Source organism: Canis lupus, chromosome 17 (assembly GCF_011100685.1).
Source record: "Canis lupus familiaris isolate Mischka breed German Shepherd chromosome 17, alternate assembly UU_Cfam_GSD_1.0, whole genome shotgun sequence".
NCBI lineage: Eukaryota > Metazoa > Chordata > Mammalia > Carnivora > Canidae > Canis > Canis lupus.
In genome coordinates this window covers 920,418-936,911 of record NC_049238.1, presented here as the reverse complement: position 1 = coordinate 936,911, position 16,494 = coordinate 920,418, and the positions used below count along the sequence as shown (strand labels likewise).

General features: G+C 61.9%; 1 protein-coding gene across 15 annotated transcripts in view; it reads left to right on the top strand.

Moving 5' to 3' along the window:
- Window positions 1–15,374, top strand: part of MYT1L (myelin transcription factor 1 like) — a 404,563-nt gene extending 389,189 nt beyond the window's left edge. For 12 of the 15 annotated variants that reach the window (XM_038560664.1, XM_038560665.1, XM_038560668.1 and 9 more), the window contains 4 exons: window positions 3,152–3,243; window positions 8,541–8,650; window positions 12,086–12,229; window positions 12,552–15,374. In XM_038560664.1, the coding sequence (XP_038416592.1) occupies window positions 3,152–3,243; window positions 8,541–8,650; window positions 12,086–12,229; window positions 12,552–12,692 (487 nt within the window). In that variant the 3' untranslated portion in view covers window positions 12,693–15,374. The remainder of the gene's footprint in view (window positions 1–3,151; window positions 3,244–8,540; window positions 8,651–12,085; window positions 12,230–12,551) is intronic. The other 3 variants (XM_038560667.1, XM_038560672.1, XM_038560670.1) reach the window with 1 other exon arrangement.
- Window positions 15,375–16,494: the final 1,120 nt, after the last annotated feature.

Genomic DNA, 16,494 nt, shown 5'->3' with positions numbered 1-16,494 from the left:
ACCCTCCCTCCAGGTGACCCTCCCACCAGGTGACCCTCCCACTTGGTGACCCTCCCTCCGGGTGACGCTCCCTCCAGGACGGCCAGCCTTCCCCACGGGCAGCACAGCAGCGCCCTGCCCTCTCCCCACACGTGCGGGGCTGGGTGTCTTGCAGCCCTAGAGCGCCGGCCTCAGCGTCTGGCCTGTCCTCCAAGTCGCCTGGCAGACAGGGTGGGGCTGTAACGGCGTCAGCAGGTGTCTCTGCTGCAGGCCCAGCTGCACGGCAGCCGGATCTCATCTCTTGCAAGTGGCAGCTCCACAGGAAGAGGCTGGTAGAGCCAGGTGCGGCAGTGAATAGTAGGATAAAGTGTCGGGGAGTGATACTTGGCTTGCGAGACGCTGCTTGCACCCGGGTGGAGTTCTGAGCCCCCAGCACCGCCTGCTGGGCTGTCCGAGTCCTCCGTCCCTAAGCTCTGTGCCCAGTCGCTCCGCGGGCGGCAAACGGCCAGGGGGCAGCACGTGCCACCCTGCTCCCAGCCCCTTGCTTCCTCCCAGGAACACGCCTCCCCCTGCCTCCCGGCCTGCCAGCCCTCCTGAAGGAGGTCCCTTGGGGTCAATGACCTGTCTGCCCAAGCCTCCCCACTCCCTCCGGAGCCTCCACCTGGAAGCCACTGGACTTGCCGCCGCTGTCCTAGGGCCTGGGCGACTGCAAGCTGCGGGGGCCACAGGTTAAGTGTCCGGTGCCCGGAGTGACCCCAGCTAAGACTGTGACTTCCCAAATCCCCGCCCAGAGCAGTGCAGTTTTAGTTAGAGGACTTTGCATGGTAGCCCACTGGGTCCTCGAGGGAACCACACTGAGCACCCCGGGTCCCTGCCTCGACGGGGACAGGCAGCGCACATCCCCCGCGTCCTCCAGCCGCGTGGGTGCCGGGGATCCTCTGGACCTGACCCAGGTCCCCCACGCGTCCCTGTGCGCTGGGCGAGGGGGCTCATGCTGGAACAGCCACAGCTCCGTGGGCCTGTCTCTGCCCCGACTCGGTTTCCCAGCTTTGGGGGTGACTCCTGGCGTGGTGCATCGTCTGCACCCTCGCTGCCCCTCCACGCTCTGAAAACTGAGAAAAGCAAGGGGCGGACGATGGAATCGGGCTCCGCGAGTCCATGCACCCTGGGAGCCCGTGTATAAGCGGTTCTGGGCTTCCGCAGGCTCAGGCCCGCAGCCAGCATTCTAGGTGGCCACGAAGGACCCTCGTGCGCCCACTCTGCGGGCTTTGCCTCACCGGTCCCCCCCCTTTGCTGCTTTGCACCCACACGCTGGGGCATCGCTCAATTCTGATCACTTCTTCTCAGGGCAGGAGGACTCAGCCGGGGAGGTTCCCCAGGAGCAGCCGGACGGGGTGGCCAGGAGAGCCCTCTGGGGACCAGCCCCGGTGAGCGCAGACCGGGAGCAACGGTGGCCGGGACGCAGGCTGCCCAGGTCAACCGGGCGTCCCCCCAGAGCCGGGGCCTGGAGACAGGCCAGGCCTGCGAAAGCGGGCGGGGGGCCGACGCAGAGGAGGAGTGGGCCCTGCCTCACAGGCCACCGGGACTGTGCTCTCGAGAAGCCGGTGACCCTTCCCCGGGGAGGCGGCGGTCCGTCCTCCGTGGGCCGAGCAGGCCGGAGCCCGGCTGGGGGACCATCCCGGGTCACTCTGGAGAGAGAACCTGGGAAGGAGCATCCACGAGGCCGGGCGGCAGCATCGGGCGCCCCAGGAGGTGCCCAAGCCCCTGGGACGGCTCGGTGCCCCCCTCCGCTGCCCACCGTCCGCCGGGCACAGAGGCCCTGCGTGCCCGCGTTTACCCTGGGGACTCACGCCTGTTAGTCTAGAAGCACCATCAGCAAACGCGGTTCACGACGGGGTCCCGGGAAGGGCGACAGGGCAGAGACGAGTCGGCCCCTCCCAGACCCTCGGCAGCAGCTGCCGAAGACTGACCGACCGCTCACCGCCGGCTCCTCGAGGACGACATGGACGTCGCGTGGACTGTGCGAGGATATTTAGCAGCCTCCTCACGCGCACGTACCGGGTGCTGCTCATAACCAGCTAAGCCACGCCGTCGTCGGGTGTTGGATGGACAGAGGTGCGGATGAGCCCCTGAGAGCGTCCCCATGCCATGGACACAGTCCCTGAGGCCCTGAATTACGACGGAGTACGCACCCGTGCGTGTGTGATGCATACATGGGACATGGGACACGCAGCTGTATTCGCGCGTACGGTTTCCGTGTCATGGGTACACCGAGTGCCCGGTGAACCTGCTCGGGGGTGCCAGGGCCCCCGGTGGGTCCCTCTGGGTGGCGGCCGGGTGGGGGGGAGGGGCTGAGCCCTAGGGCAGGTGTGATGGGGCCCAGGATGCGACTCGTCCTCCATGCACACGGAGCGCGTCAGGGAAAGAGGCAGGGGAGCCATCCTGGGAGCACAGTGGTCAGACGGGGACCCCGGTCCAGGTGCAGAGCGCGGACCCGCAGGGGACGGAGCCTGGGCAGCGGCAGGAAGTCTGCAAAGAGGCTGCACATGGGATGTCAGTGGCAAAGGGGTTTGACACATTCGAGCGGGATCGTGCCCCGGGGGCTCTGTTTTCACACGTGCGGCCGCCCCCGCCCCCCATAATCGACTGGAGGGAGGATGGGGCAAGGGACGGTGGGGGACACCCAGATGTGCCCCGAGGCAGAATGGCCGGATGGGGCCGAGCTCGGTGTTCGATCCTCTGCATTTGTGCATTTAAAATCAACTCGACTCAGGCCTCGTGTAGGTTGGACACTTTCCATCGCAAGGAAGTCCCCATAGCCAGGCGGTCACTCCCCAAACCTGCCAACAGCCCCCAGAGGCAGCAGGGGAGGGGGCGCGGGTTCCCACCCCAGAGCCCGGCCGCCACGCCGTCACCTGAGGTCCCACCCGCCCGCCCACCCGCGTGTCAGCCCAAGCTGTCCCCAGGCCCCGGCAGACGCGGCCACCCTCGTGTGCAGGGGACACCCCCCCCCGCCCGCCCCACTCGGGCTTGCTTCCCGTTTGCCAAAAGCCCTTTGCCCGCACCCCAGCTGATAAAAAGACGCGGCGGCGTGCGTTGCCCCGGACGGTCTGTGCAGGCTGGGGGCCTTGCCGCGTCCTGTAACTAACGCCACTTTGCGTCCTGTCCCCAGCTTGTCGGGATGCCCGCGGGCCACGTCAGCCATGAAGAAGGCGAAGCTGTCAGGAGAGCAGATGCTGACCATCCGGCAGCGAGCCAGCAATGGTGAGCAGCCCCCGGCCGCCGCGAGGGGCCCCAGCACCCCGGGTCCGGCTCCTCCGATGCCTCCCGAGCCCCAGGCCCCGGACCAAGGCAGCGCGCCTGCTTGGACAGCCCGGGCGGGGTGATCCTGGCACACCTCAGAGGCCGGTCACCTGGGCTGGGGCGGGCGGCCATCCCCAAACACGTGGCTCCCCAGAACCCACGGCCGCTCCCTCTGCTCTGCCCCAGGCCCTTTGCCTCCCCCACGCCCGTCCCCTCCCTCCGTGCCACCTCCCAGCTGGCCTCCCGGCCCGACCACCCGCGAGCACCGAGCACCGTGTGCCCCCGAGACGAGTGCGGGGACTACGGGGGGAGGGGCAGCGGGGGCCCAGCCTCTCTGTCCTTCTCAGCCCCATCCTCGTGAACCCACCGGCTTGCACGGGTCACCTGCAGCCCCGAAGCCCATAGTGGTGGAGGTTCTGTGGCCACTGGGGCCGTGGCAGAGGGAGACGGGTGGCTGTGCTGCCGAGGGGACGACCAGGCCACACTCGCCCTGGAAACAAGGTCCTTTCCATAGGTTTTTAAAAGGGACGTGCTCCAAATTTTTGTGACTTCCGTTGGTGATTTCTGTTTGAAAGGCCTCCTTGCACCAGGGCGGAGACGCGCCCACAGCAGAGGGAGGGAGGCGAGCCCGGGCCACGCCGCGCTGCCTGCTGCGGGCCGTGAGCTCACTTCGAGACTCGACCCCGTGTGCTAAGTCTGGTGTCTTTAAGCAGAAACACGCAGGCTTGGGCCTCGACAGGGCAGCGGACGTGGGAGCTGGGGCTCGGAGGTGGGGGCAGCTACCGCGGTGCTGGCGGAGACCTCGCAGGGCACCCCCTCCCCGGGACCGCCGGACCGAGGGCTCTGCAATGGCTCAGCAAGCTGTGGCCTTGGAGGGCGGGGTCTGGGCCCCTCGGCAGCGCCCGGGGGGGCCGTGGGCGCAGGGCCGACCGCGAGGCTGGGGCAGCAGATGCCCTGGGCAGGATGCAGACCTGGACCCCCGGTCCCTGGACCCCTCCTAGGAGCTGGTGCCGCGGCTCAGGCCCATGGACCCCTCGCAGGAAGGCCAGCCGGGCCGGGGTCCCCGCACCCCTGTGGTCACCTGACAGCCCCTGCCAGGGCCTGACAGCAGCTCGGGACCTCTCTGCGCGGCCTGCACTGAGCGGCCCTTAAGGCGAGGCCGCCGCGGACCAGAGGGCGGCCAGGGTCCCCACGTTGTTGTCATGAAGGCTCGGGCTCCGGCCTCCCCGTTTCCACTGCACACGCTCTGAGCCGCAGGTGAGAAACCGCCACGGACGCCGCTTCCAGAGCCCCGCAAATAGCCGTGTGTTCCGGCAAAGTCCTTGGGCCCGCGGGGCCGTGGACGACTGAGACGTGAAGGCGGCCTCCATGGGCCGGGGTCGGCGCCAAGCAGGAGAGGGAAGAAGCCGGGCCACGGATCCGCAGACCCTGAGGACGGGCCTTCCCAGCGGCGGGGAGTCGGGGGCACGTCTCTGGGCACCCCCGGCCCCGTCTCTCCCGAGGGGCAGCGGAATCCAGAGCCTTCTGTCGGGCAGCGCTGCTCTCAGGAAGACCCAGTGCTCTCCTGGAGGTGCCAGACGGCTTCATCCCACGGGAGCCGCCCGTGCCGTGGGGGTCCGCGGGGCCGCCGTGCACCCGCCTGTCTGCGCCCCGTTCCAGGGTCTGGCCATGGGCGGGTCTCTGTTGCGGGTTCTGTTGGGCTCGGGCGCGCGGGGAGGAAGCCGCGGAAGCTGGTCCCACCGGGCTTCCCGAGCCCCCGCCACCACCTGTGGTTTCTGGTCAGTGCCGAGGTCAGAGCCATTCCGTCCTCGGGAGCACGCTCCTTACAGCGCCCAGGCCGCGGCATCACAGGGCCCGTGGGGCCCACTCGCGGGCAGGGTGTCGGTACTACATGAACGCCCCGCCCCCCTCGGCAGGATGCCCACCTCCAGGACCTAAGCCTCTGGCTCCGGAGCTGCCCTAGCTCCCCCCGCCCCCAGTAGCGTGAGCATGAGCGCTCACCTGACGCGGCCCTTACACACACGTGACCACTGTGCCCGAAGCCCCCCGCGCCCACACGCTGGCCCACCGTGAGCGCCCAGCCCCGGGCAGCCTGCCGTTGGCTTGGCAGAGCCGACCACCCGGCCGCTCTGGCGCCAGGCCTCCTGGCTCCTTGGTGCCGGGTCCCCGCTCCGCGCAGCCTAAGTCCCCGGAGCTCCGGCCCAGCCCACGTCCCTGCGTCCCTCAGACTCCCCCTCCGCCCTGCTCCCACGGGGTCGGCTCATCTGATGCTGCACGAGGTCACCGCGCTTTCTCTCTCCCACGGGATTGTCTCCCGAAGCCGCCGGAGCAAGGAGGGGACGGTCGTCACGGGGACTTTGAGGGACCTTTACTTTCGTGATGCCGACTTGCGCCAGGGAGCTGACGTGCCCTGCAGACTCGCCGGGTGGCGACGCTCTACCTGTGGGTGGGTTTGCAGCGTGGACGCCCCTCCCGGATCTTACCAAGTGGCCCTTTCGGCCCAGGTTTTGATGGACGGACATCTCAGGCGCCCGCCCGCACACAATGTTCAACGTGTATTGTGCACTTATATGTCTGAGGCCGTTTAATTTAGAATAAAAATTTAGAGGACAGCCTTAAGACCGGCACAAAGGAAACGTGGATTTTAATTCTTTACTATGAGGCCCACGGCGCTCGACCACATACAATGGTTTTGCTCTCTCTTTTCCTTTTAATGACGTGTCAGCTCACCGCGCGAAGCCAGCTGGACAAAGCCCGTCCATGCCACGTTTCAGGGAGACCCCGGGGGAGCACGGGGCCCACAGACGCCCGGGGGTCGCTAGCCGCTCAGGCAACAGCTGACCCAGCAGGCTTCCTCAGCAGCCACTTGGCGAGCCTCAGGAGAGGCCGCTGTCCCCGCAGGCCGAGCTGGGTCAGAGACGGGCCATCGCGCAAGGGGCAGCTCGAGGCCCAGGAGACCAAGGAAGTCACTCGTCACAAAAGTCGTACGTGGGAAGACAAGGGGGCCGGGGCCCGGGTCTGTCATGTGTCAGACCCCGGGCTGTGGCCCTCGCCGTCCCAGACGCCTGCAGGATGGCTCAGACACGCGTCCGCCTTCGGGAACGGTCCAGCCCGGGCCGTGTGCCCTCTGCCGCTGCTCACGTCACGTAGAAGGTCGTCAGGGCCGGACGCTCTTTTGCAAACACCCGAATCCACAGGACGCCCCCGGGGAATCCTCGGGGATTCCAACCATAGGCCGGGGAGACCACGTTGGCCTGGCCAAACCTCTTCTCGAGCTCACGTTTGCCAGAATCTGGGCCCCGGATGAAGGTGCTGACCTTCCGGGGTGTTCTAGATGCTTCACCATCTATCTGCCGCCGAGGGTGTTGCGCCCCTGACAAACCAATTAGGATGACTTCACTGCGATGCGTAGGTCCCCCACGGACCCCTGGGCTTTGTGGTCCTCAAACCGCCTGTCCTGAAACGAGGTGTTTCATTCACAATCCCACTCGCACACTCTCAATGGAAACGCGCCACCTTGACGCTGGGAATGGGCAGGTGCACGGAGCGTATTTCACGCTTCCTTTGAGGAAGTCTCCAAATTCCATGTGTGGATCCGACGGCGGCCTGGGGCCGCACTGAGCACAGGAGGCAAACACAGGACGGCTGCCTGTGGTCCTAGAAGTGGCGACGGCCCCTGGCGCTGGCGTGGGCCTCGTGTTCCACGGAAACCACCCCACACAGTGGCAAAAAGAGAAGATTTAAGACCGTTCAAGCCTAGGACACTGAAGAAATAGGACACGAGGAACTTGCTCGGAAGTCTTAGCGGACGCTCAGTGGGAACATCCAGCAGCACAGCCACGGTGCGGAGGGACTGCCGCGGCCTCGCTCACGCAGGAGGTGTTGTCTGGGCGCTTGGCCTGCTTGCAACTCACGGAGCGGGCGGTGAACCCTCGCCAGGTGACAGATGGCTTACAAGCCACGTTCTCAGGCGTGGGTGCCACACGCGACATGCAGGAGCTCGCTCCGCCCGAGGCCTCCCTGGACGTTGCCGCAGAGGTCTGGTCCCATATGGCAGCGGGGACACAGCCGGCCCCGAGGGAGGGCCCAGCGCAGTGCACTGTCCTGTGAGATGGGAATGCTTTCCGAGATGCATCGATGGCGCCCGAGGAGTTGTACTGAGCCCCGCGACACGCTGGCCAGGGACGCGCACCTGGGGCCTCCAGGCCAGGCCAGGGACATGAGACCCAGGCTAGTGGTCGGCAGGCCTCGGCCGGTCCCTCTGGGCGGGAGGGTGGGGGACGGTGGGCAGGCTCAGGCTCCGCCTGCAGAAGGAGATTCAGGAGGAGGGACCCGCTCCCCCCACCCCTGCCCCCCCTGCCTCTGCAGTGTCCGCGACTCGGCCCTTCCCTCCAGGTGGCCGCTGCCCTTCTGTCTGCAGACCCGGAGAAGGGCCCTGCCCTGGGCCCCCGAGGTCTGGGCCATGTGCCTTTCCCAGGGGTTCCCATAGCATCCCCTGCTGTGCCTGGTGACTGTGTCCCTGGCGTCAAGGGTGACGGTGGCTGCAGGCATCCCGCTCTTCTTCTCGAGCACACGCAGCCACGTGGCACCCAATTGTCAGAAGGACAAAGGGCCTGGATCTGTCCCGCCCTGGTGCACCCCACTGCCAGCAACCAGCGCCCTGAGCCGGCGGAGGGAGACCTGGTCCAGGTGCCCAGTGAGGCCCGAGAGGCACAGCCTTCAGGGCACACACAGGGGCGCACAGCCCCCAGGGCACACCCGAGGGCACACAGCCCCCAGGGCAGAGCCTCCAGGGCACACTCAAGGATGCACAGTCCCCAGGGCACACCCGAGGGCACATCTGAAGGCACGTTTTCCGCATCTGAAGAGAAAGGCTGTTTGCCTCCATTGTCCATCCCGGTCGGGGGCTTGCTCACCTGTGGGCAGCGGTGTGGGGCCTCATTTCCGGGTGACAGACACGGATGGACAGACAGACAGAGAACAGACCAGGGCGGCAGGACATGGGCTGGAGCAGGTCACCACCTGTAGGAGCGGCCGGGCCGGGGCGGGTGGGCTGTCCGGGAGACGGCACCCTGGGGCGTGGGGGAGGAGGGCGGCGGGAGGCGTGAAGGACATGCAGACTGTCGCTATGTTCGCTTAAATCCAAGAGGTATTTTTCCAGCCAATTCAGTCCCAAATGCAAAAGGAACCAAGAGACAAGCGCGCCTCCGCCCGCGGTCTTGCGCCCGAGGCCCTAACACCTGCTGTCGCCCCCACAGGCATAGAGAACGATGAGGAAATCAAGCAGTTAGACGAAGAGATCAAGGAGCTCAACGAGTCCAACTCCCAGATGGAGGCCGACATGATTAAACTGAGAACTCAGGTAACAGTTTTTGAAGCCCACGACATTAGCCGCCCGGCCCCGGGGGCGCCCCCGACGGCCTTTCCTTGGGCTCCTGGCCCCCCTCCGCCCCCTCCGTCTCCCGTCCCGCTCGTGTGCTGACGCCAGTGGCTCGGCAGCGGGACGCCCTGGCGCACCGTGGCCGTGGGGCCGCCTGCTTCCCGCCCGCACCCACTTTAGTGGAGCCCCCGCGGGCCGGGGTCCCCGCGCTCCTCCCGGGACACGGCAGGCCCTAACGCCCTGTGGCCTCTGCGTCCCGGAGGGCCCAGGCCCAGATGCCCAGGGACAGGAGGGAGGCGGGGAGGGAGGGAGCAGCCCTTAGCGAGCACCTACTGGGTGCCCATTTGCAGGGCTGAGGTCCCACCGTGCACCCACGATGGCTCACCGCAAGTATCCTCACTCTCACGTTACCCACGCGGAGCCTCCTTGGGCTCAGCCAGGGCGCATGCGGGCGGCCACAGCTCAGAGCCTCCTGTCCCTCAGCCCCACGCAGCGCCCCCCTCCGTGCCCCCACCACAGCGGCTCAGGGTCTCGGGCCGCGTGGGCGCTGGGACTGGGCTCTCACAGCGCTGCCGTCCCAGGTAAGGGGAGGCACCTCACCCTGGAAGAAAGCGGGCTTCTTGCCCCCCAACCTCCCGTCCCTGCAGACCCCTGCTAGCAGCTGACACTGCGGCTGGAGGGTGAGCGGACAGGCAGCGGGCACCCCCACGAGCACTTGGACCTGGTGTCAGCTCAGCAGAGCACTGGTGCTTGTTCTAGGGGCTCCGGGCCCCAGGCCGTGCTCAGGGACAGATGAGGCTGTGGCCGTAGGAGCCCCGCTCCCCGCAGCCCTGGGAGAGCTTTTGCCTTTTGACCTTTGGCCAGTGCACACATAGCCTCCCTGCTCATCTCAGAAAGTGCTGGAAGGTTGGTGGTCCTGCAGCTAGGCCTCATACAGTCTCTGGTGTCCTCACTCCCTGTCGGGGACACCAGGATGGGGTGACCCGCGGCACTCTGGGTGTGTGTTCCCTCTGACCAGACATGCCGGCAAGCGCTCCCGGGGCCACCTGGCCATATAGGGACAGCCCAGGACGTGCACACTGTGCACAGAGCCCAGCCCTTAAGTGGAACAGCCACTGCGGGGGGGCAGGGGGGCAGGCTCCCCTGCTGCGCCCCCAGGCCATGGCCCTGCCCAGAAAATAGTCAGAACAGGGGCACTTTCTGGGGCTGCGATGGCGGGGCGGCTGCCCTCGGCTCAGGTCATGGTCCCGGGGCCTCAGGATCGGTGGAGCGTGTGCCCTCGGCTCAGGTCGGGGTCCCGGGGTCGGTGCAGCATGTGCCCTCGGCTCAGGTCGGGGTCCCGGGGTCGGTGCAGCGTGTGCCCTCGGCTCAGGTCGGGGTCCCGGGGTCGGTGCAGCGTGTGCCCTCGGCTCAGGTCGGGGTCCCGGGGCCCTGGAGCCAGGCCCCACCTCTGACTCCTGCTCCACAGGGAGTCTGCTTCTCTCTCCCTCTCCTCCCCCTGCTCGTGTGCACGCTCTCTTTCAAAGAAATAAATAAAATCTTTTAAAAATACAGTCAGAACAGTATGAAGAATTACCTATATTTTAACATGATCACACGAGTGACTCTTAGCTCTATTTTGTTCTGGGTCCTACGTTTCCCCTGCGCCTCTGCAGCCGGGCAGGCTCACCCACAGCTGCTCAGGGCCTCGGCTCTCAGGCATTTAGGGAGGACGCGGCCTCAGCCTGGGTCACCTGTGTCCTCTCCGCGGGCTCAGGGGCCCTTCCGGAGGAGCTCCCTTGGCCTTCCTCAGCGGGCGTTGCCGCAGCCCCAGGACCCGGGTGGCTCTAGGATCTAGGAGGGCGGCGTCTGTCTCCTCCCCTTCCACCGGCCTCACCAGCAGCGGCGAGCCCCACCCTCCCGCCACTGGGGGGAGGCGGGGCCGTGGCAGGGAGGCGGGGCCTGATGGCAGGGGGCGTGGCTCTGGGGCAGGGAGGCGGGGCCTGATGGCAGGGGGCGTGGCTCTGGGGCAGGGAGGCGGGACCTGATGGCAGGGGGCGTGGCTCTGAGGCAGGGAGGAGGGGCCTGATGGCAGGGGGCGTGGCTCTGGGGCAGGGAGGCGGGGGCCTGATGGCAGGGGGCGTGGCTCTGGGGCAGGGAGGCGGGGCCTGATGGCAGGGGGCGTGGCTCTGAGGCAGGGAGGAGGGGCCTGATGGCAGGGAGGCGGGGCCTGATGGCAGGGAGGCGGGGCCGTGGAGGGGGCGTGGCTCTGGGGCAGGTAGGAGGGGCCTGATGGCAGGGAGGCGGGGCCTGATGGCAGGGGGCGTGGCTCTGGGGCAGGGAGGAGGGGCCTGATGGCAGGGAGGCGGGGCCAGGGGCAGGGAGGTGTGGCTGTAGGAACAGGGAGGTGGGGCCAGGGGCAGGGAGAAGGGGGCTGGAGTCAGGGAGGCAGGTCAGGGAAGTAGCACCTTGAGAAGGAGGCAGAGGCCGGGGTCAGGAAGGCAGGTGCCTGAGGGGGGAGGCGGGGCCTGGGGCCTGGGGCCTGGGCGCTGGGCGCTGGGCGCTGAGCCAGCACCAGGACATTTCCGGAGTGTGTCACATTTCTGGCTGTGCTGCCAGCAGGTGCTGGTCGTCTGGCTGGAGGAGGGCCCGAAGGCAGGAACACCCCTGACCGAGCACAGTTGACTCCCTGCATCAAGTGGGAGGACGCGGGGTGGGCCCCAGTGGAGCCGGCTGCGTGGGACCCCAGGGCCCCTGCAGACCAGGGGGCCGCCCGCCTGCTCCCGGAGCAGCCGCAGGAGGGGGTGACAGGAGAGCAGAGGCCGGCGCTGCCCGTGAACCGAGGGCGCTGGCAGCTGTGGCCAAGTGGGTGACCTGTGTCATGAGGACGTTCACAGTGTAGGACTTCCTGCGGCAGTCAGACGCCGCTGAGCTGGCCCCGGAGGAGGGCCCGGCAGGCCTGGGGAGATGCCAGCCTGTCGTCATCCCTGCTCCGGGACAGCAGAGCTTTTAAAATGTTAAATCAAAGTGCACACCGCCCCTGAGCCGCTCCCCAGAAACAGCCTCCCCAGACTCCCGTTACCCAACTTTCACGTGTGATGAATCAAATGCATAAGCGCCGAACCCTTACAATGACGGGCTGTCCCCACGGAGGCCTTTTTGTTCAAGCACAAAGGTTTTCCCTGGGACACCCGGGTGGCTCAGCGGTTGAGAGTCTGCCTCAGGCCCAGGGCGTGACCCCGGGGACCCGGGATCCAGTCCCCCATCGGGCTCCCCGCAGCACAGCGAGCCTGCTTCTCCCTCTGCCTGGGTCTCTGCCCCTCTGTGTGTCTTTCAAGAATAATACATAAAATGTAAAAAAGAAGAAAGAAAGAAAGGTTTTGCTGGCAAGGGGCGACGGCGGCCTGCCTTGTGTTACATGTCACTCGAATTTGTGCGTTCCAGATCACTACGATGGAGAGCAGCCTGAAGACCATCGAGGAGGAGAACAAGGTGATCGAGCAGCAGAACGAGTCTCTCCTGCACGAGCTGGCCAACCTGAGCCAGTCCTTGATCCATAGTCTAGCCAATATCCAGCTGCCGCACATGGTAAGTGACTAGGGCGCCCGCCGGCGCCGGCGGTCCTCCGCAAAGCACAGCGTGAGCTAGAGGCCTGTCTCTATGGCTGTGTTCGTGGCTCTCCACGCTGTGGATGTTGGCGGTCACCGCCCCCAAACCGCACGGCTAAGGGCCAGAAGCCTCGGTGGGGCAGATCCCGTGCACCCCGTAAGATGAAGTAAGCTCTGAGTAGGCCGCTCGAGTAGCGTAAAGACAGTGGCGCTGAGCTGTGATAGATGCTATTTTATGCTGATGTGAATATCCTATTCAGAAAATAAAAGTTGTGTATGAACCACTATTTAATATCTCGTAGGATCCAATCAATGAACAAAATTTTGATGCATACGTGACTACTTTGACGGACATGTATACAAATCAAGACCGTTATCAGAGCCCAGAAAATAAAGCCCTACTGGAAAATATAAAGCACGCTGTGAGAGGAATCCAGGTCTGAGCAGCTGCTGTAGTGGCGGGATCTTGTTTGAAAGGGAGCCACCCGCTCCTCTTGCTGCTGTGACTCACCAGAGAGTGTCATATACTTATTTCTGTTTGAAACAGTGTTATGCTTACAAGACTTCATAATGATTTTATGTCTTGCTTTAAAGATAGTTACCTGCAGAATAGTTTTTGAATACATTCACATTTTGTACGGTTTCATATGAGCTGACATAGTGTGACATGCCATGTAACGTTTATAGCTGCTACTGTATGCACATTTGGGGGTATATATATTTCTGAAGAGGTAAGCTGATCAAAATAAATAGAGTGTAAATTCTTTTTAATGCTTTAGTGATTAAATGTTTTAGTATTTTGAACTGAAATGGACAAAACAAAAAAAAAAAAACCCACAGCTTTGAATGATCATGTGGTGGCCCTGCAGCCACTTTTTAGACATTATCATTTTGCCTCATGTTGGAGGATTTTATGGAATTAAGAAATACATTTTGTGTGCATATTGTTTCATAGCAAGAATTGGTTGCAAAAAATGCTTTATTTTTGAACAATGCTTGGAAATATTATGTGATTTTTTTGTTTGTTTGTTTTAGGAGGATGGTGTATGGTGGGGGCAGTAAATGAGGTTTTTTGCATTCCAAGGAAATGGCATATGGATTAACTGTAAGAGATGAGATAAGTAATTTATTGTAAGACAACATCAAGCCATGGAAATTTGGCAGAAGATTCAAAGCAGCTTAAACAGCACTTTTAAGTTAACTCCTGAGCATTGCATGGTGTGACTCTGGGAACTCCTATTCAGACAGGGGCTTGTTAGAGACGGACCGCGCGAAGATTGCCCTTTGCAGTGTCCGTAGACTCTGGAGCAGCCTACCCCATGTCCCCGAGAGCGCGGTGCCCCTCTGAACCGTCTGTCACTGCAATGGCGTGTGTCTCACAGAACCTGTGTGCTCTCCTTTTAGTTCAGAGCTAATTTAAGAGTATTTATTTCCCCTCTCTCCACTCTTAAAAGCGATCACTGTCGTTGTTGCTGTGACTTTTCCTCCACGGCCGGGGGATAAGGCAAATGGTGTGCGAGTCCGCGAGCTACTGCACGCGCTTTCTGCGGGGCAGGACACCCGCCGCCGGCTCCGAGCGGCCGCCCCCGTCCGTCCCCGTGTCCCCGGCAGAGTTGCTCGCAAATGACCTTCCTGTTCCAACTCCCCTTGGAGACCAGGTGACCACGTGGCATTTGCATAGCCTTGCTGTTTGATTTGTCACGACCTACTCTAAGAATGAATGCAATCAGATTTTAAGAGTAATTATCTATACTTGAGCACTTTTTTTGCTTTACACTAGATCATCTTAGACTTGCTTACACTTGGAGATGGGATTGTTTTCTTCCAGTGACTGCACTATATGTATGCATACGACCACTTTTGATTGCCACGTCCCCCTTCTGAGTAGTCCCTAGGACGGCGTGTTGTGTTTTCTGGTGTTGACTTGAGTTACATGTGACAGCATCTCTTCCTTCCATGTCTTGATGTTATGCAGGAAGTACGGAAGTACTTTAAAATTTTGTTATGAAAAAAAAAAAAAGATGGGTTTTGTAAAAATAAAAAAAAAATATTTTTAGCAGAACAGGACTTACAGGGTCATTGTCCCCACAACGTGCCAGTCGACTATTTGCACTTACCTTGTCCTATATATCCGTACGGAGGTGTGCAATTGCTGGGGTCAGCGGCCTCGCGAGGCTGACCCCGGGAGGATGAGGGGAGCCCTCACGGCTGACCCGACGATGTTGCTACGGGAGATTACAGGGATCTCACAGCAAATATTCTGATACAATACTCAACCTCGGTGTATATATATGTATAAATATATGTACATCCCAGCGGCACTTTATACTGCTCACTGTACAAACGCTTACAGTTTTCCACGAGGACTTGAATAACTAGCTGGGACAGATGATGTAATTCCCCGGGGCTCTGCAGCGCCTTCCCTGGAGAGCGCCCTCTTTCTGTTGTGCGATTAGTTGTAGCTGCCATGCTCAGAATTGCCTTTCGAGAGCTGAAGCAAGGTGCTTCTTGTCACCTGATGCCATATACCCCGAGGGGGCCCCCTCCCTGCAGGGCCCCCGTTGTTCATATGGGCATATGCATTTCCCCGCCGCGTCGTGTCTGCAGCTTCTTTGCCAATATAGTAATGCTTTTAGTAGAGTGATAGGTAGTATCAGTTTTGGATTCTTCTTGTTATCACCTATGTACAATGGAAAGGGGTTTTAAGCACAAATCTGCTGCTCATCTAACGTTGGTACATAATATCAAATCAAAAGTTATCTGTGACTATTATATAGGGATCACAAAGTGTCACATATTAGAATGCTGACCTTTCATATGGAATTATTGTGAGTCATCAGAGTCTATTTATTATAACTTATTGTTCATTATCATTTCTAAGTTAACTTAAGTAATCATTTATTAAGACAGAATTTTGTATGAATATTTACTGTGCTGTCTGTGGAACCGAAGTTTCATTTATTTTTGTACTACACGGCATGGGTTTGTTGACACTTTAATTTTGCTATAAATGTGTGGAATCACAAGTTGCAGTGATACTTCATTTTTAAATTGTGAACTTTGTACAAATTTTGTCATGCTGGATGTTAACACATCTTACTCTAAATAAAAAAGGTGTTGCCACATTTGTAGCACGATGGATCTCTACCCCGGGTCCGCGTCTTCACTTGAGTCTGGGCGCCCGAGGAGGGCCTCGCCCCAGAGCCGGTGGCTTGCTCGACCCCCCTGCCCCCCGGCGCCGCAGCCTCTGCCACATTTGCTGTCCGCCCCGGCCCCACTCATGTGAGGACACGTCATGTCCAAAAGCAGGTGTCTCCGCAGAGCAGGGTCATCTTCCGACACAACCACAGTACAATTCCCACACGTGATGCGACGTCCTCCTGGCAACCCGCATGCGTGTCCAAGGCCCCAGCAGAACAGTGATGTCCTTTACAGGCGTCCCCTGGTCTGATGTCCCGAGGGGTGGGAGCCCGCTCCCAGCAATCATGGCCCTCGTCCCTCGTCCCTCTCTCCTGAGCAGTCCCTGGGCCTTGCTCTGTCCCTCGGGGCAGGGACGTGTGTCAGGTGTCCAGGGTGGGTGGTGTGCAGACTCCGCCTTGATTGATAGAGTCTGACGGCCGCGGCTTGGGAGCTCAGGTGCCCCTCACGATGCCCTGTCGCTTCCTGCAGCTCACTTCCGAGGGCCCACGTGGTCACTCGCACCCATGACCCAGGGTCACTCGCGCTCCATCACCCGTGGTCACTTCCAAGCCACCGGCCAGGACCACCCATAAAACTTGAATTACCCTTCAAATGTGATGTATCAATGAATTACCCACTTTCCCTTCATCTAGGCTAGTGAACATCACCCTTTAACATTCCAGAAACACTCTCCTGTAGTAGCCACAGTCCCTAAAAGACAACATTTGAGGAAAGGCCCGGTCATCTTTGTTAAACCCAAAGTGTGTCCCCAGAGGGGTCCTCTACCTTCCCAAGACTAGAGGCCACCCACCGGCTGGGGCCGTCTGAGACCTTACAACCTCATCATGGGGTCGGCCACGGTGGAAGGTGCCTGGCCCTGGAAGGAAGGCCCTGGCCCGAGGACCACACGGAGTTACCGCAGAAGGTGGCACGTCCATGAGCCGCCGTCGGTGACTCAAGTCTGTCCTCCGAGATAACCGAAAAGCTGTTTCGTCTGAGGAGCGATGTGCCTCGAATTGGTATAAACAGGGCAGCCTGGGGGGGCTTAGCGGTTTAGCGTTGCCT